The 24,394-nt window shown below is 55.6% G+C and overlaps 1 protein-coding gene across 4 annotated transcripts; it reads right to left on the bottom strand.

The window, feature by feature from the left end:
- Positions 1-2,747: 2,747 nt before the first annotated feature.
- IKBKG (inhibitor of nuclear factor kappa B kinase regulatory subunit gamma) lies at positions 2,748-24,207 on the bottom strand. Of its 4 annotated transcripts, none has more exons than XM_055337529.1 (10): positions 24,060-24,207; positions 20,441-20,642; positions 17,494-17,705; positions 10,824-10,939; positions 8,768-8,920; positions 8,165-8,240; positions 6,899-7,042; positions 6,495-6,637; positions 6,020-6,081; positions 2,748-5,812 (listed from the first exon to the last, which is right to left on the bottom strand). In XM_055337529.1, the coding sequence occupies exons 2-10, from the start codon at positions 20,625-20,627 to the stop codon at positions 5,670-5,672; spliced, it is 1,236 nt and encodes a 411-aa protein (XP_055193504.1). In that variant the 5' UTR covers positions 20,628-20,642; positions 24,060-24,207; the 3' UTR covers positions 2,748-5,669. The 4 variants fall into 4 exon arrangements, with proteins under 4 accessions (XP_055193504.1, XP_055193500.1, XP_055193503.1 ...); XM_055337525.1 differs by having other exon boundaries at positions 8,144-8,240; positions 10,824-10,942; positions 24,060-24,206; XM_055337528.1 differs by having other exon boundaries at positions 10,824-10,942; positions 24,060-24,206.
- Positions 24,208-24,394: the final 187 nt, after the last annotated feature.

Below are 24,394 nucleotides of genomic sequence, written 5' to 3'. Positions count from 1 at the left end.
GATTCAAAATGACTTTACCACACTAACTTGTTCACTCGGTATTTATCAATAACTTAGAGGCTTCATTCAAGAAGCTTACTGAGTTATAATTACCTGAAACCCAGGGTCAATCAAGGTCTTGTGGGGCCTGAACCTCATCTACTTTGGAAAATCCTGTCTAATAAAAACATGCAAAATCATGAGTATAAAAATTGCTAGGACTCCTCTCAAGACCTTGGAAGGGGTCTATGGAAGTGAGGTGCCCTGAAGTTCAAGCTTTGGTCAGTTCAAAATAAATCCACCTCAGCTAGGGCCTATAAATTTTACAGAGTTCTTTAATGCCAGAGAAAATATTGTTTCAACTTATAAACACCTTGGTAACATGTCACACAGGTAATAACATGACTAATTCAAGGGGTGGCATCTTCCCTTGGCAACTTGCCTTTGGAAAGAAATGCAATGAAGTTTGTATTTAACTATGGCCGAGATTTCCTAAAGCAGACTAGGTTTGTCTATTAGAAAAATTTGGCCCCAAACAAAAAAGGAGCCTAACCCGCAGTACACACTTACTGTATTGTGATAATCTTTCAGAAGGAACTGTGAATTAGTTTTCGAAGCTCTATTCAAGTCACATGACATGAGTATTAATTTATTATCAATACTGGCTAGGGGATCCCTGGGTGGCGCAGCGGTTTAGCACCTGCCTTTGGCCCAGGGCGCGATCCTGGAGACCCGGGATCGAATGCCACGTCGGGCTCCCGGTGCATGGAGCCTGCTTCTCCCTTTGCCTGTGTCTCTGCCTCTCTCTCTCTCTCTGTGTGACTATCATAAATTAATTGATTAATTTAATTTTAATTTAATAGACCTGCCCTATGACCCAGCAATTGCACTGCTGGGGATTTACCCCAAAGATGCAGATGCAGTGAAACACCGGGACACCTGCACCCCGATGTTTCTAGCAGCCATGTCCACAATAGCCAAACTGTGGAAGGAGCCTCGGTGTCCATCGAAAGATGATGGATAAAGATGATGTGGTCTATGTATACAGTGGAATATTCCTCAGCCATTAGAAACGACAAATACCCACCATCTGCTTTGACGTGGATGGAACCGGAGGGTATGATGCTGAGTGAAATGAGTCAGTCGGAGAAGGACAAACATTGTATGTTCTGATTCATTTGGGGAATATAAAAAATAGTGAAAGGGAATAGAAGGGAACGGAGAGGAAATGTGTGCAAAATATCAGAAAGGGAGACAGAACATGAAGACTCCTAACTCTGGGAAATGAACTAGGGGTGGTGGAAAGGGAGGAGGGTGGGGGGTGGGGGTGAATGGGTGATGGCACTGAGGGGAGCGCTTGACAGGATGAGCACTGGGTGTTATTCTATATGCTGGTAGGTTGAACACCAATAAAAAAATAAGTTTATTTTTAAAAAAAGCTCAAACAACTAAATATTTATGCTGCCAACATGGGAGCACCTAAATAATACAAACCAATTAACAACAAACATACAGGAAGTTGTGCTATATGTTGGCAAATGGAACTCCGATAAAAAGAAAAAAAGAAAGCACATCCCCGTCAGGCCATCCCCGTCAGGCCGCGCTTCCGCGCACAGGGCACAGCCTAGTGCTCTCTTTCCGGGGGATCTTGGCAGCTCCTCTCGGTGGTCGGTGGTCGGTGGGCGAAGCACATAGGATTGGTGGCAGCTCCGGGCATTTGGCTGCCGCCTGCTGCAGCTCCCAGTCATTAGTCAGCGGCAGCTCTGCCTTGCCCCGCGCCCCCGACGTCCACGTGTCAGGGAGCAAGAGCAGCCCTTTGCCCTGAAGGCCGCTGGGCACAGCCGCCCGCCGTGTCCGGCCCCCTGTAAAGCAGGGCTAGTGTACAAGGGGGTTGGGCTGACGTGTGTCCCTCCCTCCCCACGGACTGCGGACCCCCACGCCCCAGGGCCTCCTGGGAGCCGCGGCCTTCCCGAGGGGCCCGCTGTCCGAGGTCGGGGGGCTGCGCCCCGGTCCCACGGGCCCGCCTCCTGATGTCACGGGGCCCCCTGGACCCCCAGAGGGCGGCCAAGGGCAGACGCAGGGTGAGGACCACCGCCCGTGAGCCAGGGACCCAGGCCCGCACGGCCTCGCTCTCGGCCCGGAGACCCCCGCGCTTCCGGCCGCCGCCCCGGAGGGGCCACGTGGCAGGTGCTCGGCCACCGGGGCCCCGTGTCGCTGCCGCCCGGCCGACGCACGCGCAGCACCTGGAGGGCGAGGCGGCCACGCTCCCTGCTGGGCAACGGCAGTCCCCCCCCCCACGCGCCGCGCCCGCCTGCCAGGTCGAGGCCACCCACGCGCTGCCAGCCGCCAGGGAGCCAGAGCGCCCAGCACCGCGGTCACTGCTGCCAAGGCCGGCGCACACGTGCACTCACGCGCGGCCCTGGCCGTTCTTGCACAGCCACGCTTCGCAAGGTCTGTGTCTGCGGGCCGCGGGCGGCACACCCCGGAGCTTGGCTCCCACCAGCAGGGCTCCCCCAAACAGGGCTCCCGCCAGCACAGCTGCTCCGAGCAGGGCTCCCGCCAGCAGGGCTCCCCCAAGCAGGGCTCCCGCGCCAGCCCGCACATCAGCAGAACCCGCAGGCGCCACCACAGTCACCCCAGGCCCCGGCGGCCACCGCGCCCTCCATCCTGCCACGCCGGCCCCCCGGCCCACCGGGGGTCTCCCTCTGTTCCTGGCTCACACCCCCCTTCGCCTGGTTTGCGTGTTTCAGGTACAGGTCAGGGCCGGAAGCGTTCTCATCGGCGACTTTATTGCTCACCTGGGTTTCTCTTAAGCACCGACGAGCGGGTAACAGAGGGCACGCGTGTGCGAGCAACAAGAGGGGACACAGGTACAGCGGGAGGTGCTTCTAGCTGTCTCTATCGGCAAGGCCAGGGCCAGGAGGGTCAAGGGGCCGCAGCGAAGGAGGCAGGCAGGCTGCTTCCCCCGCAGGAGGGATCCAGATGCTTATTCTGGAAGCCCGATCTAGGGAAAGCCAAAAGGGAAAAAAGCGGAACCCCCCACTTCGGACTGAAAGGTCTGGCTTAAAGCCCGCACCGCCCGAGGCACACCGGGTCACACGGGGTGCCATCAGCAGCAGGCAGGGAGCAAGCGCACCCCGGGAAGGGAAGCTTCGGAAGACCCGTGGCGCCCAGCCACTGCCAGGCCCTGCCCCCAGAGCGTGGCTCCGCCGGCCCGGGGCCCAGGCACGAAGGGCTGCACAGCTCCTGGCGGCTGCTGCTGCGTGGCCCGCGTGGACGCCACAGCCAGAACCCCAGGAAAGTTCCCCAGGAAGTCACCGTCTGCCTCTCTCACTGCGCCTGCATCTCATCTTCGTCCTTTCAACTCCCATTCAGAGGAGGAAGCCAGAGGAGGACTCGAAGCCCAGCCCTACACCGCTGGTGGCTGTCACCCACCCGGTCAGTCCAACTGCTCTGTCCTATTGCAGGCAGCCTGCACCCTTCCTTCTGCCTGCAGCCACCGGCCCTGGCCGCGGTGTCCAGCAGGAGACGAGATGTCCCGAGGAACGGCAGTTCCCATACCTGCAAGGGCCTGCCCCACACCACACCAGCTTTCCTTCCCACGGAGCGCCAAGTGCCTCTGCAGCCCAGCAGCCACCCTCACCCCAGGGGACAAGCCCCCACAATGGAGCTGCCAGTCCTGGAGACACTGGTCCTCAACTGCACCTGCCCTAGTCTGTGGGCCCCAGGAGATATCCCTGTGCCGGGCCGAATGGTGGCCCGAAAGACATATGCACGTCCTACTGCACAGAATTTGTGATTATGACCCTATTTGGGAAAAGTCTTTGTGGATGTAATGAAGATAAGGACCTCAAAATGACGTTAACCTGGATGATGGAGGTGGGCCCTAAACCCAGTGACTGGTGTTCTTGTAAGGGACAAGAGAAGATGCAGCCAGGAAAAAGAAGAGGCCACGTAACCACAGAGGCAGAGAATGGAGTGACACGTCTACCGGCCCAGAATGCCACGGGCCACCACCCATGGAGGCTGGGAGACAGGCCTGCAGCTGATCTTGCCATGAGCGCCACCAAAAGAAACCAACTCTGCTGTCACCCTGATTTTAGAACCATGAGAGAATGAATTCTTGTTCTAAGCCAAGCTGGTCATTTGTCACAGTGGCCACGGGAAATAAATATATCCCCCGAAACTGAAGTGCTAATGCAGAAAACTGCAGGTCAGGACTGAAACAGCACCCGGGAGTGGGGAGCCCGTCTGCGCCTTTAACGTTTTCCCAAAGTTCAGTCATCTGCGAGGAGACATCCGGGGTCCGGGAACCGGAAAAGGTGCTCCCGCTGCTGCACACGCCAGGCGCCCCCCGGGCCAGTCTCGTCTCCAGAACGGGCTGCCGGCCAGGCTGTCTTCGGCGACACCCCATTCCCAACCAGGGGAGGCCAGGGCATTCTTCCTCCACTTCTGATGTCCTTTGCTGACAACTGCGGGCTTAACGCCCTTGGCTTTGGCATCCGAGGAAACAGCCAGAGATCTTGCAAAGCAACAGTAAGGGGCCCTCTAGCGTTCAGAACCTGCCAATTGTCACCAAGTGGCTTCCCTTCACAAGGCTGGGGCATTTGGGGCTGGTGTGGGGAGCAGCATCACAAGCTTCTGCAACGTGATGAAAGGCAGCCACCACACAGAGCGGCAACACTCTCCAGGAGGACAAGAGCACGCGGTGGTGGTCGGTCGGAAAAGGAAAGGAAAAGTGCACATGTGGAAGCACCTCCCGGTCAAACCATGAGCCTGTCACAACAATGGTAAACCCAAAGCAGGGAAGGGAAGGTGCACAGACATGGCCACACAAGGATGACCAACTTCAAGCCCAAAACACACTCACAAAGTTAGAGGAAGAGAAGACAGTGGCAGTTTCTATCATACACAAGAGCCCATCCCACCAGTGACCAAAGAGCTCAAACCCACTGAGGAACAAAAGACTTACAGCCCAACAGAAAAATGGGCAAAACGTACAAACGAGCCATTAAAAGCAGAACTGGAAAGGGTCCTTCAAGCTCCGCAAACACGCTCAGGCTCAATAGAGAGCGCCGTGCCCAACAGATGGCAAAAGCCCGCAGGCCGGGCGCCCCTCGTGTGGGCAGGACTCAATGCTCAGCAGTGCTGCTTCTAAGACCCTGACCCAAAGAGACACGTAAGTGACGCCCAAGGATGTTCAGTGCAGCATTGTTTGTGACAGTGAGTGGCGAGGGCCCAAGTGTTCATCCGAAGCTGACTGGTTAAATGGGCCGGTGGTGCAGCCTCCAAATGGAATACCACGCGGCCCACGAGGGCGCTGGGGCCACGGTGTGCGGGAGCGTGGGCGGGAGGCAAGGTTTCTGCCCATCTTGGCTCGAGAAGTTCTCTGAGAGCCCTGGCCTTGATTCTTGAGTTCCCCGGTGGACGTGGAAACAGAGGGAGCCCTGGGGCAAGCAGTTCAAGTGGACAGAACGAGCGAAAGGAGCAGAGCATCAGGCCTAACCGGGGTTCCACGGGCCCTAAAAGAGGCAAACCAGCAGATGGGGGAGCTGAAGCGTAAGGTCCTAGAGCTACCTCGTGGGGCGCACAGAAGTGGCCTGTTCTGTGTCACCTAGCCCATAACTCTGGACCGGGCAGGCAGGAGAGCTCGCACCGGGCCGTCCTGTGCTGCTTACTGGCAGGCAGCCCTACTCGATGCACTCCATGACGTGTATCTGCAGGGTGTCCATATCAGGGGCCTGATACTGGCACTTGGGGCAGCAGAAGTCCGGCGGCTCCTCAGGGGGGCTTCTCCTCTGGATGGACACGGGCACGTGAAAGGAGGCGTGAACTGGAGAAAGAGAGGAAGCAGCAGAGAGGACTGAGACTTGCTAGGCCTGTCGGGTCGGCCACTGGGGTCACCGCCGCTTGCGCCTTCCCTCTCGGCCCGCCCCGCCCCCAGGAGGGGACTGCACTCGGGACAATGACTCTGGGGAGGCGAGATGGGCCCTTCTCTGGCACCCTGCCCTCTCCATCCTCCCTCCGACCGCTCACTCACCTGGGGTGACGGGTAAGGGAGCCTGGGAGACCTCCACGTGCCGCTTCCTCAGATCTTCAATCCTTTGAGAAGAAAAACTGTCAGATCAAAAGTATGCACGGAGGGGATCCCTGGGTGGCTCAGTGGTTGGGCGCCTGCCTTTGGCCCAGGGCCTGATCCTGGAGTCCCAGGATAGAGTCCCACGTCAGGCACCCTGCATGGAGCCTGCTTCTCCCTCTGCCTGTGTCTCTGCCTCTCTCTCTCTCTATCTCTCTCTCTCTCTCTCTATCTCTCTCGAATAAATAATAAATAAATAAAATCTTTTAAAAAAAAAAAAGTATGCACAGAGCCAACGGAAGGACGGGGCAGGACAGGGCAGGAGAGGGAGAGCCGAGAGGGAGGGCAGGCTCAGCCTAACCTGACACATGCAAGCGGTCACCACCGGGACCCCCGCACCCAGTCCCACCCCCCGTGGGGCGGGTCCTCCGAGGCCCACCTGGCCGACTCCTGACAGCTGGCCTTCAGCCTACTGTACTCCCTCTGCAGCTGCTCCAGCTGATCCTGCAGGATCTCCTTCTTCTCAGCCAGCTTCTCCCGGGCCTGCCTCTCGGCCTGGAAGTCGGCCTTGTAGATATCCGCCTGGCAAAGCCAAGAGAGGGGCACGCCCGCCAGCTGTGGGCCATTCACTGCCTGCTGGGGGATCGGGGACAGCCGGCTCCCACCATCCCAGAGCTGGGGCACAGAGAGTCACCGCCAAGCGCAAACAGATCAAGAAAGAGCAAGGGGCTCAAAGGGCTTCCGTGAAGCCACCACAAAATGACACCAGGGACATACCAGGTCCCAGGGCCCAGCAGGCCCAGTCGGCTGACCCGCACACGGGCCACAGAGAAGTGCCCTCACCTGAGCCTTTAGCACCGGGACGGTCTCCATCACGATCTTGTGCTGCTCGGCCTCTTCCTTCAGCTTGTCGATCACTTCCTGTTTGGCCACCAGGGCCTCCTCGGCCTGCTGGAGCTGCTGCTTGAGATCCTCCAGCTGCATTCCCTAGGAACAGGCAAGGGGGAACTGCGGGAGCCCAAACTGGCCCACAGCAGGCACCAGGCCACCACCAGGCTGGCTGCTGCTCCAGGTGAGAACCAAAAGGAATGAATGAAAGATGGGCCCTGGCTGGCCAACGCTGGAGTGGTGGAGAGCACAAGATGACAGGGCGTGCACGGCACAGGAAAGGCAGAGGCTACAGGGAACCTCTGACGTCATGTGGCACAACTTCCCACCCAGGCCAACACTCCCTTCCCAGAATCCCCAGCCAGACAGCCCGCCTCTAACCTTTCAGTGGACAGGGCCATCCTCCCTCCTGAGGCCATCCCCTCCACGCTCAGCTGCTCTCCTGTGCTAACAGTCCACCACATGCCGCCACGAAGCTGAGACCTGTGGGTCCTGCCACCCTGCCATCCTACAAAGGTCTGCTGCTCCCTCCCAGATGCCCCCAGCCCCCAGATGCATGCACACACAAACACAGCCACACACGCCAGCAAGCCTTCCTCCTGATCGAAAGGCCACAGTTGTGTAACTAACTCTTCCTGGTGTGGTCGGTGTCAGGTGTTACCCTTACAAGCCTTAGAGATGTCCCCTGGGTACATTCGGGTTTGACAGCATCCTTCTTAAAATGCGATCACTTGACATTGCACCCAGCACAGGTCTGATGAAAACCAACCAGAAGAGGGCTCCCAGCACCTTCGGTAGTGTGATGAAGTGTCCCAGGCCTCACCTTGGCTCTGGGATCTCTGAGCCAGGAGCCAAGCTGGTGGGGAGGACTGGCCACAGAGACAAGCATGTTCCCAGGCCACACAGAGCACCTCCAGAGGCCCGGCCCAGGGGACCATAGGCCACAAACGGCACAGCCCTAGGATCCCAGTCTCCCACCACCCGCGCTGAGCTGTCACACTGTGACCTTGACAAAGGTCTAGGACAAGTCAAACATCCCCCCCAAAATCAAATTCTGGCAAGTGTTCAAATAAGAACTTGAGCTCCCATGGCCCTAAATCAGTGGCAGCAGGTCCCGAGCTCTGCTGTTTCTAGGCGGCAGGGAGAGGAAGCGAAGCAAAGTCAGTCCTACAGTCCCAGCGACAGCCCCACCATACTCACTCGGTTTCGCTCGCTGCTCACCATGCTGCTCTTGATGTGGTTGTCATACTCCTGGAAGAGCTGGTGATAGGCCACCTGTAGCTGGGCCAGCTTCCGCCTAAGGAAGAGGAGCCTTTGCTGGAGAAACCACCTTGTCCTGACCCCGCTCCACGGTCCTCCTCCTCCTCATGTCCACAGACCAGAAAGGGGCTTGCTTGCAGGGTGCGTTTGTGCCTTCAAGGCCAGCAGCCCTAAGACAGGCTTTACTAAATGCTTAGTATCCCTTTGCTTAAGGCTAACGTTTTCAAAACTAAAAACCGTCTATAATAAGGTGGAACAGTCCTGGGCTCTTCAAAAAAGTGAACTCTGTGAAAAACACAGAGATGCGGGAGAAGTGTTCTAGATTAATGGAGACTCCAAGGCACACCAACGGATGCAATGCAGGGCCTGGGACCAGACGCTGTCGCCGCGTGGGCCCAACGGGGGTGTCCGGATGTGGACTGGAGAGCACATACCATCGCATCAGAGATGGATCGTGTAGGTGTGATGACGGTAAGGGACGGCCCGCAGACGGGCTCGCTGACAGGCAGAAAGCCCCCGATGGCCCTCTGGTCTCTGTCCCCCCGGGGGCAGGAAGCCACTCACTTCTCCTCCGAGGCAGCCTGGCGCTCCATGCGCAGGGCCGCCTCCACGCTCTGGCTCTGCATGCGCAGCTGATCCACCTGCACGCTGTGCTGCTGCTGCAGTGCCTCCCGCTCACTCTCCAGCTGCCGGGCCTGCTCGCTGGCAGCCCGGGCCCTGGCACGGGGGAAGGGGGAGGTCATGGGAGGGCCTCGGCAGGAGTGGGGGGCAGGGTGTCGGGGCGCTCACGGGATCCCCGCGGCACTGAGGAGGAGCTTGAAGCCCGACAGCCCTGGAAGCTCTGCGGCCTGCAGGCAGAGCGCTGTCACGGGGGCAGGAGTTGCTCAGAACATCCTGCCAACGCACAGCCGATCTGCCGTGAGAAAGGACGTGGCTCTCGAATGTCAGGAGGGTGGGGGGACACACGTTACCAGAGATGGGACAACCACAGAGAGCCAGCTTGGGGGCGACTCTTTCCCTCCCAGTCACTGTTCTAGAAGCGGCAAGAAGGCGGCTGACCCACCTCCACGGCTCAGCTGCAGTCCCAAATGCATCCGCCTGCAAGAGGAGCCTCCCCAGCCTGGCTGGGTGACAGCAATGGTGCCACAGCTCATTTCTTCTCACCAGGCCCTCCATGCTCTAAGCCCTAGCACCCCCTAGCCCCCAATCTCCCATCTCTAGTCTCCTATCTTCTCACAGCTCCCCAGATCTCTAACCATGTCATCCTGCTGGCCCCAGGCCCTGCACGGTCCCCACCCCACCGCAGAGGCAACAGGGGCTGCTAGGGCGGAAGGGGGTGGGGCCTGCTGGGGATCATTGCTGGTCTTGCTGTTTCTCCACACCTGTCCAAACACACTGAGCATGTTTCCATCTGTGAGCTGACGTGGTCATCACCAGGTGGGCCCGCTGCCTGCCCAGGGCGCGGCGCAAGGGTGAGTGCCACTCCCGCAGGACAGACCCCAGGCTCGGGGGACCTCCGTGTGTCAGAAGCGTAAAGCTCTTCAAAGGGCCACACGGAAGGACCTGAGACACCAGCAGGGCTGTGAGGCCGAGCTGTCCAGCTCACCATCTATATGGCCAGCCACAGGGGGTGGGACACAGAAGGACACTGCCTGGGAGCCCACACTTGCTGACGTCTGTGCATGGTCGCTAATGGACCAAAGTTGCCCCCAGCGTTTTTTTTTTTTTTAAAGATTTTATTTATTTATTCGTGAGCAACACATAGAAGAGGCAGAGACACAGGCAAAGGCAGAAGCAGGCTCCCTGTGGGGAGCCCAATGCGAGACTCGATCCCAGGACCCCGGGATCACGCCCTGGGCCAAAGGGCAGACGCTCGACCACTGAGCCACCCGGACGCCCCACCCCAGCGGTTTCTTTCACGTACACAGAAAACAGGCAGAAAGGACACCAAATTGCCCTAAAAACGACACATGGGATTGTAGACACCTGGAGGCCGGGGCGGGGGGGGGGGGACACAGGGGCAAACAGCAACGCGACAAGCCCAAGGCGAGCAAGCACAACCTTGTGACACCTTTGCTCACACTCCGATTTCTAGATGGAAGCACGTCCACAAGGTCCCCCCAGTGCGGACACCGGCCAACACCATCCTGCCTCTCCCCTGGGGGGAAGGCAGCCCTGCCGCCACCACGGGGGTCCACCTTTCTCTCTGGAGGGCAGCACCCGGGGCCGTGAGAGCCGAGGAAGCACCGGTGCCTCAGACCCGGGGAGCCACTTACGGGAACCCCGCCGCACAGAAAAGAGCAACTGGCCGGCCGCTGGCTTCAGCGGGCCACTTGCGAAGTTGGCCCTCGGGGGGCACCTGGGCGGCGGGCTGCGGCGAGTCCCCTACGCCAACGTGACACCCGTACCACAAAGGATGGTCCCTGTGCCCGGACTGCTCGCACGACAGGAGAGTTTGTGCAGAGCGCCTGCTCTCCCGTGGGAGGCGGGAAACCCTTTCCTGGGATCATTACAGCTGACCTGACCCCTCGCGGACGAGGCCGCCAGACGCCCCTCAGCTGCCTCTCTCTTCTCGGGCACCCCAACGGCAGCCCCGGGGGGGCGTTCCCGTCCCACTCACCTGCCCTCTAAAGCCTGCCGCTCCTTGGTGGCGGCCTCCAAACGACTCTGGCTCTCCTGGAGCTCCCCCAGCAGGGACGTCACCTGGGCTTTCACGGAAGCCTTGTCTTCAGCCATCTGCTGCATGAAAAAAAAGCCACTTCCTGTCAGTGATGCTTTCTTGCCAGCTGCCACCCACCCCCGACATCCCCGAACCCCAGGGCAGCCGGCAGGTACTAAGACATGTCACCTGAAGGCTTCTGTCCTGGCCCCCGACACCACCACCCGTCTCACCACTCACCTCTGGAAGCTTCCCAGGCCCCCGCAAGGAACCGTCCCATGACCCCACACTCCCCAAGCCCTCCTCATGCCTGCAGACACAGGGGCCCAGAGCTGCCTCAAGTCCTATGAGGCTGACGAGCAAGCTGTGAAGAGGGAGTCCAGCAGGACGTGGTGCCGAGGGAGGTTAGACCTCATGGGTCTAAACACACGCTCCAGGGGCGCCTGGGTGGCTCAGTGGTCGGGCGTCTGCCCTTTCGCTCAGGGCGGGATTCTGGGGTCCTGGGATCGAGTCCCGCATCGGGCTCCCTGCGGGAAGCCTGCTTCTCCCTCTGCCTGCGTCTCTGTCTCTCTGTGCCGCTCATGAATAAATACACGCTCCACTCCGCAGGCCAAGGCCACCAGGAGAGAGCCAGCCTGACACTTTCCAGGAGGCCTCTCTAGCAGTGACAACACTCAAGAGTTATCCGAACTCCCCGATGCCTGGTCCCCCTCATCCAACCATCCAGACCAGGTCCCTGGAGACCTCCGGCCGCTCGGCCCAGAGTCGGCACCCAGCCCTCCGCATCCAGACCCCTCGGCAGCAACGGCCACTCCCGGCCCCCGAGCCCCTGCCGCGGCCTCCTGTGCGCGCCCACACCATGCCGGCCACTCCCTCCCTGCCCTGCGAGCGCAGTCCCAAGGCCCCGGCCCTCGTGCCCCAACGTGCCTGCGTGTGCTCTCGACGCCTGCCGTCCCCTGCAGGCTGACAGCTTCCAAAATCACACCTCCAGGACAGATTCCTGCCGTGCGCCCCGGCCTAGCTATGCAGCTACCTGCCCCCTGCCTCCACATCTGTGCCTTCAGCAGGCCCTGGGGCGCGGGCCCACCCTGCTCAGAGGCCCTCGCCAGGAGCTGCAGTGACTCCCACCTGGGCTCCCATCCACTCCTGGGTCATCTATAAAGAATCACGGAGTGGGGAGCTCGAGACACTAACAGCACGTCCCGGTTTGGGAGGCCAGAAGTCTGAGAGCAAGGTGTGAGCAGGGTTGGTGCCTTCTGAGGGGTTGCGGGGGGGGAAATCTGTGCCAGGGTTCCGCCAGCCTCCTGGAGGCTGCCAGCGGTCCCTGGCGCTCCTTGGCTCGTGGGTGCATCACCCCAACCTCTGCCTCCATCATCACGTGGCTGTCTTCCCTGTGTGTCTTTGCGTCTGTCTCTCCTCCGGTAAGGACAGCAATTGCTGGATTTAGACCCAGGCTAATCCACTACGACCACATCTCAACTTCGTTACCTCTGCAAAGACACTCTTTCCAGAACACATTCTGAGGTACAGGGTTTAGGATGTGGACTTTTTTTTTCGTGAGACACCATTTAATCCCGTAATACCCCTGCACACTCTGTAGCCTACAGGAAACCACATCAGGTCTCACGCTATCACAGCAGCCCCCACAGTCTCTGTCACGCTGGAGTCAAAGCCTCACTCCTTCCACTGGCCCTACTAAGCCCACATAACCAGCTCCTACCATGACTCTCCCCACCCACTCTTTAGCCACCTCCACACGGCTTTCAGCCATGTTTGCCTCTTTGGTGTTCCCTGAAAATGACAGGCGTGTCCCTGCCTCAGGACCTTTGCACATGCTTTCCCATCCCCTAAAACATGCTTCCCCCAGATACCCCTCACTGTGTTCTGGTCCTTACTAGAATGCACTTCAGCAAAGGTCTCCCCACTGACTAGTGCAAATACCACCCAGCACCTGGCCTGTCACATCAATGTCTCCACTTGGATATTTAGTAGTGCTCTCAAGACTGCATGCCTGGGACGACGCCTGGGTGGCTCAGTGGTTCAGTGTCTACCTTGGGCTCAAGGCGTGATCCCAGAGTCCTGGGATCGAGTCCTACATCGGGCTCCCTGAGGGAGCCTGCTTCTCTGCCTCTCTCTGTGTGTCTCTCAAAAATAATATTTTTTAAAAAAACTGCAAGCCTGGCAGCCCCCAAAAAGCCAGTTCCACTCACAGCCCTCCTTGTCAGCTGAGAGCAAATCCATCGTCCAGCTACCAGGAGAAAAACCTCGGAGTCCCTCCTGACTCCTCTCTGTATCTCACAGCTCACATCTAACGCATCAGGAAATCCTGTCAAAATATACTGATGGCACGATATGGTGTATCTATTTGATGACGCTAAATGATTAATGTTAACTGTTTAAGGTGAGATAGCGGTTTTGTAGTTAGTCTTTTTTAAATCCCTTTTTAGAGATGTACGCTGGAATTTTCACAGATGAAATCATGGTGTCTACAACTTGCTTCAAATTAGACGGGGAATTCCTAGATATTTACCTGATAATGAAAACACATGTCCACACGCAAATATTCATAGCATTACTGGGGGCGCCTGGCTGACTCAGTGGGAGAGGTAGGAGAATCCTGAGCTCGGGGTCATGAGTTTGAGCCCCACACTGGGTGTAGAGATTACTTAAATAAATAAAACTTTAAAAAATAAATACAAATCAAAACCACCATGAGATCCCACCTCACACCAGTGAGAATGGGGAAAATTAACAAGGCAGGAAACAACAGATGTTGGAGAGGATGCGGAGAAAAGGGGAACCCTCTTGCACTGTTGGTGGGAATGTGAACTGGTGCAGCCACGCTGGAAAACTGTGTGGAGGTTCCTCAAACGGTTAAAAATTATACCTGCCCTACGACCGAGCAATTGCACTGTTGGGGATTTACCCCAAAGATTCAGATGCAATGAAATGCCGGGACACCTGCACCCCGATGTTTCTAGCAGCAATGTCCACAATAGCCAAACTGTGGAAGGAGCCTCGGTGTCCGTCGAAAGATGATGGATAGAGAAGATGTGGTCTATGTATATAATGGAATATTCCTCAGCCATTAGAAACGACAAATAACCATTTGCTTTGATGTGGAGGGACCTGGAGGGTATTATGCTGAGTGAAATAAGTCAATCGCAGAAGGACAAACATTATATGGTCTCATTCATTTGGGGAATAGAAATAATAGTGAAAGGGAATAGAAGGGAAGGGAGAAGAAATGTGTGGGAAATATCAGAAAGGGAGACAGAACATAAAGACTCCTAACTCTGGGAAACGAACTAGGGGTGGTGGAAGGGGAGGAGGGCGGGGGGTGGGGGTGAATGGGTGACGGGCACTGAGGGGACACTTGACAGGATGAGCACTGGGTGTTATTCTGTATGTTGGTAAATTGAACACCAATAAAAATTAATTTATTAAAAAAAGAAACAAAAACTAAGTTTAGGTTCAGAAATCTATTAAAATTAATAATGAAAGTGAATCTTCTAAATATAATAATGAAAGTGAATCTTCTAAATATAAAAGCGATAGAAAAATCAATAAAGGAAAAATTCAATGAATTGACAAAAATTTCCAACTTCTGTAATAAAGCTCATAAAGTCAAAAAAAATAAAAAGAAAAATAAAAAAGAAATACGGAGGCGCTTGGGTGGCTCGATTGGTTAAGAGTCTGCCTTTGGCTCAGGTCATGATCCCGGGTCCTGAGATCCAGCCCCGAGTCAGGCTCCCTGCTCAGTGGGGAGTCCGCCTCTCCCTCTCCCTCTGCCCCCTGCTCATGCACCCGTGCTCGCTCACTCTCTAATAAACATAATCTTGCAACAGCTAAAGAGTGGAAATTACCCAATTGTCCATGAACTGGTGAATAGCTAAACAAAACGTGGCCTCTCCATACACTGGACCAGGACGCCACCATAAAAGGGAAGGACGTACTCCTACAGGCTACAACACGGATGAACCTCGAAGATATTTACACTGAATGAAAGAGGCCAGATGCGAGGGGCACGTACTGTATGATTCCATTGGTACGAAATGTCCAGAATAAGAAGCCCGCAGACAGAAAGCAGAGTGGAGAGTGCCAGGGGCTGAGGGGAAGGGCGCAGAGTGCCTGCTAATGAGGATGCACTTTCTTTGGTGGGGGCAGAGGTGGATGTTTTGGAACCAGGGAGCGGCAATGGTCACACAAGTCTATGAATATACTAAAAAGCCCCCGGATTCTATACTTTAAAAGAGTGAATTCTGAGGCACCTGGGTGGCTTAGTCAGTGAAGTGTCTTCCTTCAGCTCAGGTCATGGCCCCAGGGTCCTGAGACTGAGCCCCACGTCCAGCTCCCTGCTCGGCCGGGAGCCTGCTTCTCCTTCTCCCCCTCCTCCTCCCCCTGCTTGTGCCCTCTCACTCTCTCAAATAAATCTTTTTTAAAAAATAAATAAATAAAAGGGTTATTTTATGGTGTGTGAATTCTATCTCAGTAAACCTTTTTTTTTAAAAAAAAAAAAAACCTCCAGGGGATCCCTGGGTGGCTCAGTGGTTTAGCGCCTGCCTTTGGCCCAGGGCACGATCCTGGAGTCCCGGGATCACGTCCCACGTCGGGCTCCCGGCATGGAGCCTGCCTCTCCCTCTGCCTGTGTCTCTGCCTCTCTCTCTATGTCTATCATAAATAAATAAAATCTTTAAAAAAAATAAAATAAAAAAAACTCCAACCTATGGTTCTACTGGCTTCTCCAGTGATGGGCACTTGCATGGTGCCTGGGTTGTTGTGCCAGTCAACATGGAAGAGCTTCTCTTAGAGGTGCACCTGGGGTGAGGCTGCTGAGTCTGCAACCTGAAGACAAAATGCTCAACAGTTTTTCAAAGTAGTGGCGCCAACTGCCACTGCCACCAGCAATATGAAGTCGGGTCCCCTCCAATAGCCGCTACTGCCAGGCGTGTCAGCCAAGAAAGAGCACTGCGGCAGCGGCGGTCCTGATCCCTGCTCTACTCTGAAACCAGCATCCCATCCCGGGGCCGCACGGACAGATGCCCTGAAGGCATTCAGCAGAGAGCACAGAGTCCACCTGTTCAAGGCTGGGATGGGCCGAATGGTGGCCCCCAAAAGATATGTCCAGGTCCTAACCCCCAGTACCATAGATGGGACCTGATCTGGAGACAGGGGCTTTGCAGATGCAATCAGGTCACGACCAGTCATGCTGGAAGAGGCGGGGGTGGGAGATACAGTGACTGTGGAGAATTACAAAAGAAATCCGCACAAAAGACTTGGATTCCTTCCAAATCCCTGCGCTCCGCGACCTGACCACGCTTGAACACGGCTTCTAGCAGCCAAGGGCCGCGATCCTGGGAGACCCGGCCCCCCACAGGCATGTCTACCTGGGAAAGTTCAACGATGCCAAATCTGACCGGTTCAGCCACCACTGGACACAGGGCCCGCCCCTTCCCCAGAGCATTTGTAAGAGGGCTCCCAACTCGGAACCCTTCTCCGTGCCTTTGAAACGTCTGTGTACCTCCTACAACCCAGGAGGGTCTTTCTCAAGGCCCTGAGAAGCCCTCCTTTGAGCTGGACTCCCCATGAAGGACAGAGCCTCAGAAGCCCAGGCCCCATGCCAGAGGGAACCCTAACTTCCATAGCCAGCTCCCCTCCGCATTGATGCTGACCGACCCTCTGCGAGTCTTCGCTTCAGCACCTGCTCCCTCCTCCTTCCCCTCCTCCCCCTCGAGAATACAAGTCAACATGGAATGGAGCTCAGCTCTTTCCCCTGCTGTCAGTAATTACCAAATAAGACCTTTTCTCCCCACGGTAACTATGTCCAGCTGTATTTCTCTTCAACGCTGGCGTCTCTGTAAGAGGAGAGACGCACAGACACGCAGGGAGAAGGCGCTGGGATGACTGACGCGGAGGTGGAGCGATGTATCTACAAGCCAGAGGAGGCCAAAGACGGCAGGCAGAGCCCAGGCTGGGAGCATTCTTTTACTCAGGAACAGGTTCTCCCTGGGGGCATCCAGAATGTACCGACCCTGCCTGTATCTTGCTCTTGGACCTCTGGCCTCCAGAACTGGGAAATAATATGTTTCTGTTTCTCAAAGCCACCCAGTTTGTGGTCCTTTGTTATGGCAGCCCCAGGAACCTGGCACACTCACCAGGAGCCTCCCAAGTGCGGAAGGTGTAATTCCTTGCGGGGGGACACACCTCTCGGCTTCATGTCTGGGGGGCAGGGCCTGGGTATCCGAGGTCACCCCGTAGGAACTCCAGGTCTCCGGGCCCAACCCCACACCCAAGGCCCTGGACACCAGTACCTCGTGCAGGTTGTCACACATCACTGCGGGAGACGCTGCCCCTGCTCTCTCCCAGACCCTGCCCTGAGCTCCTTTCGTCCTTGCTGGTTCCAACCCGTGTGCTTTCACCGTGAGTGACCACAACCACCGTAACTGTGAGCCGATCTATGGCTCTTCTGAGTCCTGGGAGCCCCCCTGGTGGAGCACCGAGCCTCAGGGTGCGCTCGGGGAGCGCTGAGCATACTGCGACCCCCGTGGTTTTCAGAATGTAGGTGGCCGGTGTGACAGGCGGCCAGAAGCCCCGGCTGCTGGGGAGGGACCCAGGCCGCCCCTCTGGCTACCTGCTGACATCGCTTCAGGTGTTCCACCTCCTGCAGGGCCTGCTCCCTCTGCGTCCTCAGGTCGAGCTTCTCCAGACTCAGTCTCTCCACCAGTTTCCTGGCTTCCTGGAACTTCTGCATGAGGAACTCCTTCTCCTTCCTCTGGCTGCCCTGGAAACGCTGCAGCTCCTCACAGCGCTCCCGGAGCATCTGGTTGCTCTGCCGGATGGCATCTGTGGCAGAGGAGATGGGAGGGAGGTCAGACTCGGCAGGCGGGCCCATCACAGTGCCCTCCCTACTGCGCTGTGCAGCCTCTCACACAGAGATGGCCTTGAAACACTTCTTCCTATTTTGCATAACACTTTCAAAGTTATTTATGGCACTGATAAAGCCCCTAAATTTCTCCAGAGAGACTGAATACAACAGCTTTGTTTACAAGTGTGTGCCAATGGGACACCTGGGTGGCTCAGTGGTTGAGCGTCTGTCTTTAGCTTGGGGCATGATCCCGGGGTCCTGGGATCGAGTCCCACATCGGGCTCCCCACAGAGAGCCAGCTTCTCCCTCTGCCTCTCTCTCTGGATCTCTCATGAATAAATAAGATCTTCAAGTCAAATAAAATATAAAAGTATATGCCAAGTGCCACTTTCTTTGTAAGTGGCTCAAACCCATTGGTATCCTGGCCAGGTCCAGGGCTCACCAGCCTGCCCTGGGGCGCTCAGGCATCCCCTTCAGAATCAGGAAACCCCAGGCTACCCACAGACTCAGGGAAGGCCACCAGGGCAAATGGCCCCTTGGCATCGCTAGCCACAGCCTGGAAGGACCAGAAGGCTCGAAGTGCCCCAGTGAGTGGCCTCCCTGAGCCTCACCATCCCCACCTGCGTGTTCAACAGAAATAATCACACCCACCTCACAGGATCACAAGAGTTAAATGAAAAAGCAAAGTGCTCTGGGCACAATGAACGTTCGAGAAACCACCAGTCCCCCCATCACCAGGCTGAAGGATGAGTATGTGCCAAGGCCAGGCAGTCAGCAGAGGCTGAGGAAAGGAGAGCCACACACTCAGGGACACCCTGGGCAGCAGAAGACCATCGAGGGGTGACAAAACTGATCGGTGACACACAAAGGTTCTCACAAGTACAGAACTGTGTAAGATCAGAAAGAGCAGTAGCTTCATGTCACTCTCTAGTCAAAACCCTTCACTAGCTAACTAGTGCCTGTTGACGGAACATTCTTTTACTCAAAAGGCAGTAGCAGTGGCTTCTGAGCCCAGCTCACTCTACTGCCCCCATGTGACACCCCTCTGCAGGGGAGGCAAGCTGAGTGTGGCCCTTATACAGGGTCTCCTGCCTCAGGCATGCTTCTGCCACCCACCTCCACCCTCCCCCACCGAGCCTCAACTCATAGGCAACTTCTTTTTCTATCAAGGTAAAATTCGCATAACCCCAAATTCATCATTTTAAGTATTTTATAGTACACAGTCATTCAGGGGTTTCTGTGTACTCACAAAGCTATGCACAATCACCTCTAGCTAGTTCCAGAACATTCCCATCACCCCCCCAACAAAAAAACCTGAATCCAGTGGCAGTCACTTCCCCATCACCCCCAGCCTCTGGCATCCACTTAGCGGATTCTCCGGATCTACCTCTCCTAGACACGTATCATCAACAGACTCCTGCACTAGGTACATGCAACTTCTTTCCTAATGTCCCCCCGAAATATTGCAAGCAAAGTCTACATCCACTCCCCTGCCCCCTCCTCCCTAGGCACAGTCATCAGCATTGTTGGGGGTGGACACCCTCAGGGCCCCGGGGGGTTTAACCCAGGGCCTGACACATGGCACCCATTTGACAGAGATGTGCAGAGCCAACACTGTGTGGGGCCAACACACTGCACAACCGAGCATCAGCGCAGCTGGAGGTCATGCAGCTTCAAGGTCTCCATGGGCTACTAAAGCCTCAGCTCCCTGCGTGGGGAGCTGGTGGTGCCGTGATCCCTCTACAGCCAACCTGCCACACTCTTGTCCCCAAGTCTCCCTTGCTGGAGCACCCTCTTACAGCAGAAGCTACACACACAGTCATCGAAAGAGTGCACCCTCCCCACCTCCAACCTGACTCCCAGCTCTATGTGACCCCAAGACAGTTGACATTAGGGACACCGCTGGCTGTCATAACTGGAAGAGTTCTATTGGCATCTAGTGGGTAGAGGCCAGGGATGCTGCTCAACACCATGCAGTGGCCAGGACAGCCGTAGATGTCTAAGCATGATGACAAGGTGGGGGGCGGGTGAGGGCGGGCACAAATGTGGCCCACGCAAAGGCCGCCAGCCGCCCCCCTGGGAACCGGAGAAGCTGCCCACGCCCCATCCGCGTGAGGACAAGGCAGGTGAGCGCGCGGTGGTCGAGGTGGGGATGGAAATGGGACCCCTGGCCCCCCAGCACCATGGGCACGCAAACCCTGACCTCGCCTCCTGCCCGGGCCGGCCACGCCCCTTCCCAGGGCCGGTCACTCCCCCCAGGAGCCGCTGGGCCGCTCCCAGAACGACCTGGCGCTTAAGGGACCAGGATGGAGACACAAGAGCCCGGCCACGGTGGCCCCACTGGGGCAACTCGCAGGGCTCGCTGCAGCCCCTGAGCTCCCTGCAGGGTCGGCGGGCGCTGCTGTCCCGCTTCTCCCTGTGCCCACTCCCGCTTCTTCCCTGTCCTCTCCCTCCCTTCCCTTCCCCAGCGGGGGTCTGAAAGCACTCTAAATAAAAACTTCCTGGACGTCAATCTATACCTCAGAGTCCATTTCCAGGGAATCTCACCTGAAACAAGCAGGAAGGTGGTCGAGTTTGAATCACCAGCTGGCTCTCAGGTACACCCCCACCCAGACCCAGTAAAAGCAGACACAGATGAGTAGACTAAGCCTCCCCCACCCAACAGGGCTGGGATCTCTGACGTTTTACCCCGCACACTTGCTGCCCTCCTCACCTCGGAGCTCTTGATTCTCCTCCAGACAGCGTTGGTAGGTCTCAGGAGTGCCCTGCTCAGAAGGTAGGTGGAGCATAGCTGGCTTCCCCAAAGAAGACTCTTCACCCAGCACGTCCTGGTCCCCGGCCGGGCCGCCACTGGGCTGCACCATCTCACTTGGCTGACTCTTCCAGGGGGCCCTGCTCATCCAACAAGTCAGGGTCTGGAAGAGAAAGGCAGCAGAGGAGTCACATGACACCCCCCGCAGAATTCTCTTACCTTGCAGGACAAGGGGTGCAGTCTGTGCAGAGTTCTGGGGCTACACTTTAAGCAGAATGCTGAGCACTTTATCAAGTGTGATAGAAAGCTAAAACAGGCTTTTCAGTCCACAAGGTGGCATATACTCTCATTCCGAAGGGAGTTGCAGCCCCATACGTGGGGTCAGAAACGCCATGCTGCAGCACTTGTTAAAAACTACCAAGCACCAGTCTCCAGGCTGCAGACTAAAATTAAGAATTTCACAAGAGAACGGAAATTAGGGAGAGGGTTATTTTCATAGGGAGGTGTCAGTGTGCTGTGGATCCTACCTACTACATACACCTCCAAGCTGGAGTGAAGAATGTTAGCCCCCATCTCCTGTAGTACCTTGAATCCTGACCCCCCAAAACCTGTGAATGTGACCTTATTTGAAAAAAGGATTTTTTTGCAGGTCTAAGTAAGTGAAGGATCTTGAGATGAGATCATCCTGGATTAGAGTGGCCTTAAATCCAATGACAAGTGTCCTTAGAAGAGGCACAAACACAGAGGCCACATGACCACAGAGATTAGACTGACAGTGGCCACAAGCTAAGGAAGGCCTGGAACCACCTGCAGCTGGAAAAGGCAGGAAGGATCCTCCCCGAGTCCGCTGAGGGAGTGTGGCCCTGAAGACACGTTGATTTCAGACTTCTGGCCTCCAGAATTGGAGAGGATAAAGGTCTGTTGTCTTAGCCACTCGGCTTACACTCATCTCTCACGGCAGCTTTAGGAAATTAATCCACGTAGGATGAGGGGCTTCAAGGACACTTAGAACCTGATGAGTGTTTGCTGGAACTGAGGGCCTGAAGGGGATATATAGTATCTGATGCGTGCCAAGGAACCTAAAAGTGGGGCAGCCTGGGTAGCTCAGCGGTTTAGCGCCGCCTTCGGCCCAGGGCGTGATCCTGGAGACCCGAGATCAAGTCCCACGTTGGGCTCCCTGCATGGAGCCTGCTTCTCCCTCTGCCTGCGTCACTGTCTGTGTGTGTGTGTGTGTGTGTGTGTGTGTGTGTGTCTCATGAATAAATAAATAAAATATTCTAAAAAAGGAATCTGAAAGTGGGAGCTGCCCAGCCTAAGACAGCAGGGCAAAGACACACGCAGAGCTGTTTGCACTGTCCTATAAACTACAGAAGTTGGCCGTGAGGGACAGCACTAGCCTAAAGGCCTTTTAAATTCTGCCCAAGAAGACTACCTGGAGGAGGAGGCCGATCCTAAGACAAGCTTGCAGGAGCAGGCCCTGAGCTGAGAGAGGATGGCTTTAATGCCATAAACTGTTACATTTATACTGCTCCACTGGATTCCACTGAACTCCCCCCACGAACCCATCGGCGGTATCTGGGGAGCCACTGATCCTTCTCTGAGCTTCCAGAAGAGCCCACTCCCTGGTTCTCCCCCGCCTCACTGGCTGCTCCTGCTCAGACCCTTTCACTGGATCTTCCTCACTAACCCAGCCCATCATGTTGTGGTGCCCCCCAAGCTCTGTTCTGGGGTCTCTCCTCTACCTAGAGTCACTCCAGTACACAGTTCATTCAGCCTCACAGCTTTAACCCCCACTCTCATGCTGACGATGCTCCAAATTATACCTTTCCTCAACTCCAGACACCTAGCAAACTCAACATCTCCACTTGGTTAGCTGGCATTGCTCTCAAACTAACCTTAAAATCACACTCCTGACAGCCCTCCAAAGCCAGTTCCACCCACAGCCCTCCTTATTGTCAGCTGATGTCCAGCTACAGGACAAAAACCTCGGACTCCTGTGACTCCTCTTGACTCCTGTGTCTCTCAGCTCACATGTAATGCATCAGGAAATCCTGTCAAAATGTATCCCAGAACCTACTTGATGATACTAAGCAATTATTAAGTATTTTAAGTGTGACAGTGGTGTTGTGGTTGTTAATTCTTTCTTAGACGCGTGCTGAAATATTTACAGATGAAATGATATGGTGTCAGGAACTTGCTCCAAATAATGTGGGAACTTCTGGGTATCTACCTGAGAAAAACGAAAACACATGTGTACACACAAATGCTCGTAGCAGCATTATTCACACCAGCCAAAGCATGGAAATGAACCAAATGCCCGTCAACTGATGAGTAAACAAAATCTAGTACATCCACATGCTAAAAGATGGACAAATCTTGCAAAAATTATGGTAAAAACAAAAGCAAGTCATAAAAGCCCGCATATAATATTATTCCATTTACATGAAATGTGCAGAAGAGGCAAATCCATAGAGGCAGAAACATTGGTGGATACTTAAGGGCTGGGAGAGATGGGGTAATGGGGTGATAGCTAAAGAGACACCGGGTTTTTTGGAGTCCTGAAAGTGTTCTGAAATGAGATAGCAGTGATGGCTGCACAAGCCTGAATATACTACAAACCAATGAACTGTACACTTTACATGGGTGAACTGTGTGGTTTGAGAATTAGATCTCAATAAAGATGCTATTGAAAATAATAAAGGAAGAGGATTGTGAGGGGTATAAATTAAACAAAATTAACATTGAGTTGACAACTGTCAAAGCTGGAGAGTTAGGACATGAGATTCACCATACTATTCTTTCTACTTTCGAACATCTTTGAAATTTTTCATAATAAAATGCTCAAAGCATTTTGAGCATCCACCCATCTGGATTACTGCAGTGACATCCTAACAGATCAACCTGCTCCTATCGTTGTCCCCTATAGTTTGTTCTTCCCACAAGGGCCAGATCAGCCTAAAAGGGAATTCCGATCATGTCCGTCCTGTACACTGTTCCCTACCACGGTTCCTCATTGCCCCGCGTGTAAAAGCCAAAAGTTCTAAAATGGCCCGCAAGCTCTGAACGACGTGGTCCCTCATTGCTTCCTCTCCGAGTATTCTCCCCTCACTCACTCTGCTCCAGCTATAGTGGCCTCCTTGCTGTTCCTCGAAAATGCCAGGAGGGCTCATCCATCCTCGGGTCACAGAAAAGGTCTGAGCTCGGGTAAACATTAATCATTTTTGCAAAGTGAGTAAACTGAGGCACATGAAGATATGTAATTGCCAAACTACATCTGAGACCTTTTAAAAGAATTTAACAAGCTCTTATGTAGTCAAGTTTGATGAACAGAAAATGTCTCCAAACTATAGAAGAGTCACCCACGAAGCAAGGGTGTGGTCAGACTCCGCGACGGCGGCGGGAGAGGCAGAAACAGCCCCAAGGTAACCCGGCTCCTGCATCGGGCCAAGGCGGGCTCTATAAGCAGGCGGCAGAAACGAGCCAGGGCCCAACAAGAGGGGGAAGCAAGGACGTCCGAGCGAGTGTCGGAGGCGGCGGAACGCCCACCAATAGTACCCTGTCTTCGGGAAGAAGACCACACCTGTCAGCAGCGTCGGTCCGACGTGAAAAGGGCAGGAATGGCGAGCCTCGAGCACTCCTCGGACCCTGGCGTTCCGAGAAAGTCCGAGAACCCTTCCCTCGTCCCGCTGCCGAAACTCACACTTCCGGCTTCCGGTGTCGTAGCTGTGAGATCCGGAAGTAAAACACACAAGCCCCGCCCCTGTACGGGAACCGGCAGAGGCGTGCCAGAGGCCGTGCCGGAGGGGAGCCCGAGCCCGCCAGCCCTGGGCGGCCCGCAGGATGTTCCTAGTGATTTGTAGCACCTGCTACTTTTCGGGGGCGTCGCGACCCAATCTCCAACTCGTCTCCCGGGGG

This window comes from Nyctereutes procyonoides, unplaced genomic scaffold (assembly GCF_905146905.1).
Source record: "Nyctereutes procyonoides isolate TBG_1078 unplaced genomic scaffold, NYPRO_anot_genome, whole genome shotgun sequence".
Taxonomy (NCBI): domain Eukaryota; kingdom Metazoa; phylum Chordata; class Mammalia; order Carnivora; family Canidae; genus Nyctereutes; species Nyctereutes procyonoides.
The sequence above is the reverse complement of the archived record's forward strand: the minus strand, read 5'-3'. Positions and strand labels throughout refer to the sequence as shown.

Coding starts and splice junctions, on each gene's coding strand:
- IKBKG (XM_055337525.1), bottom strand. CDS start 20,627: ATGAGCAGGGCCCCCTGGAAGAGTCAGCCAAGTGAGATGGTGCAGCCC. Junction 8,921..10,823: donor CGGCAGGCTTTAGAGGGCAG/GTGAGTGGGACG, acceptor CCCCCGTGCCAG/GGCCCGGGCTGCCAGCGAGC. Junction 8,241..8,767: donor CAGGCTGCCTCGGAGGAGAA/GTGAGTGGCTTC, acceptor CCTCTTCCTTAG/GCGGAAGCTGGCCCAGCTAC.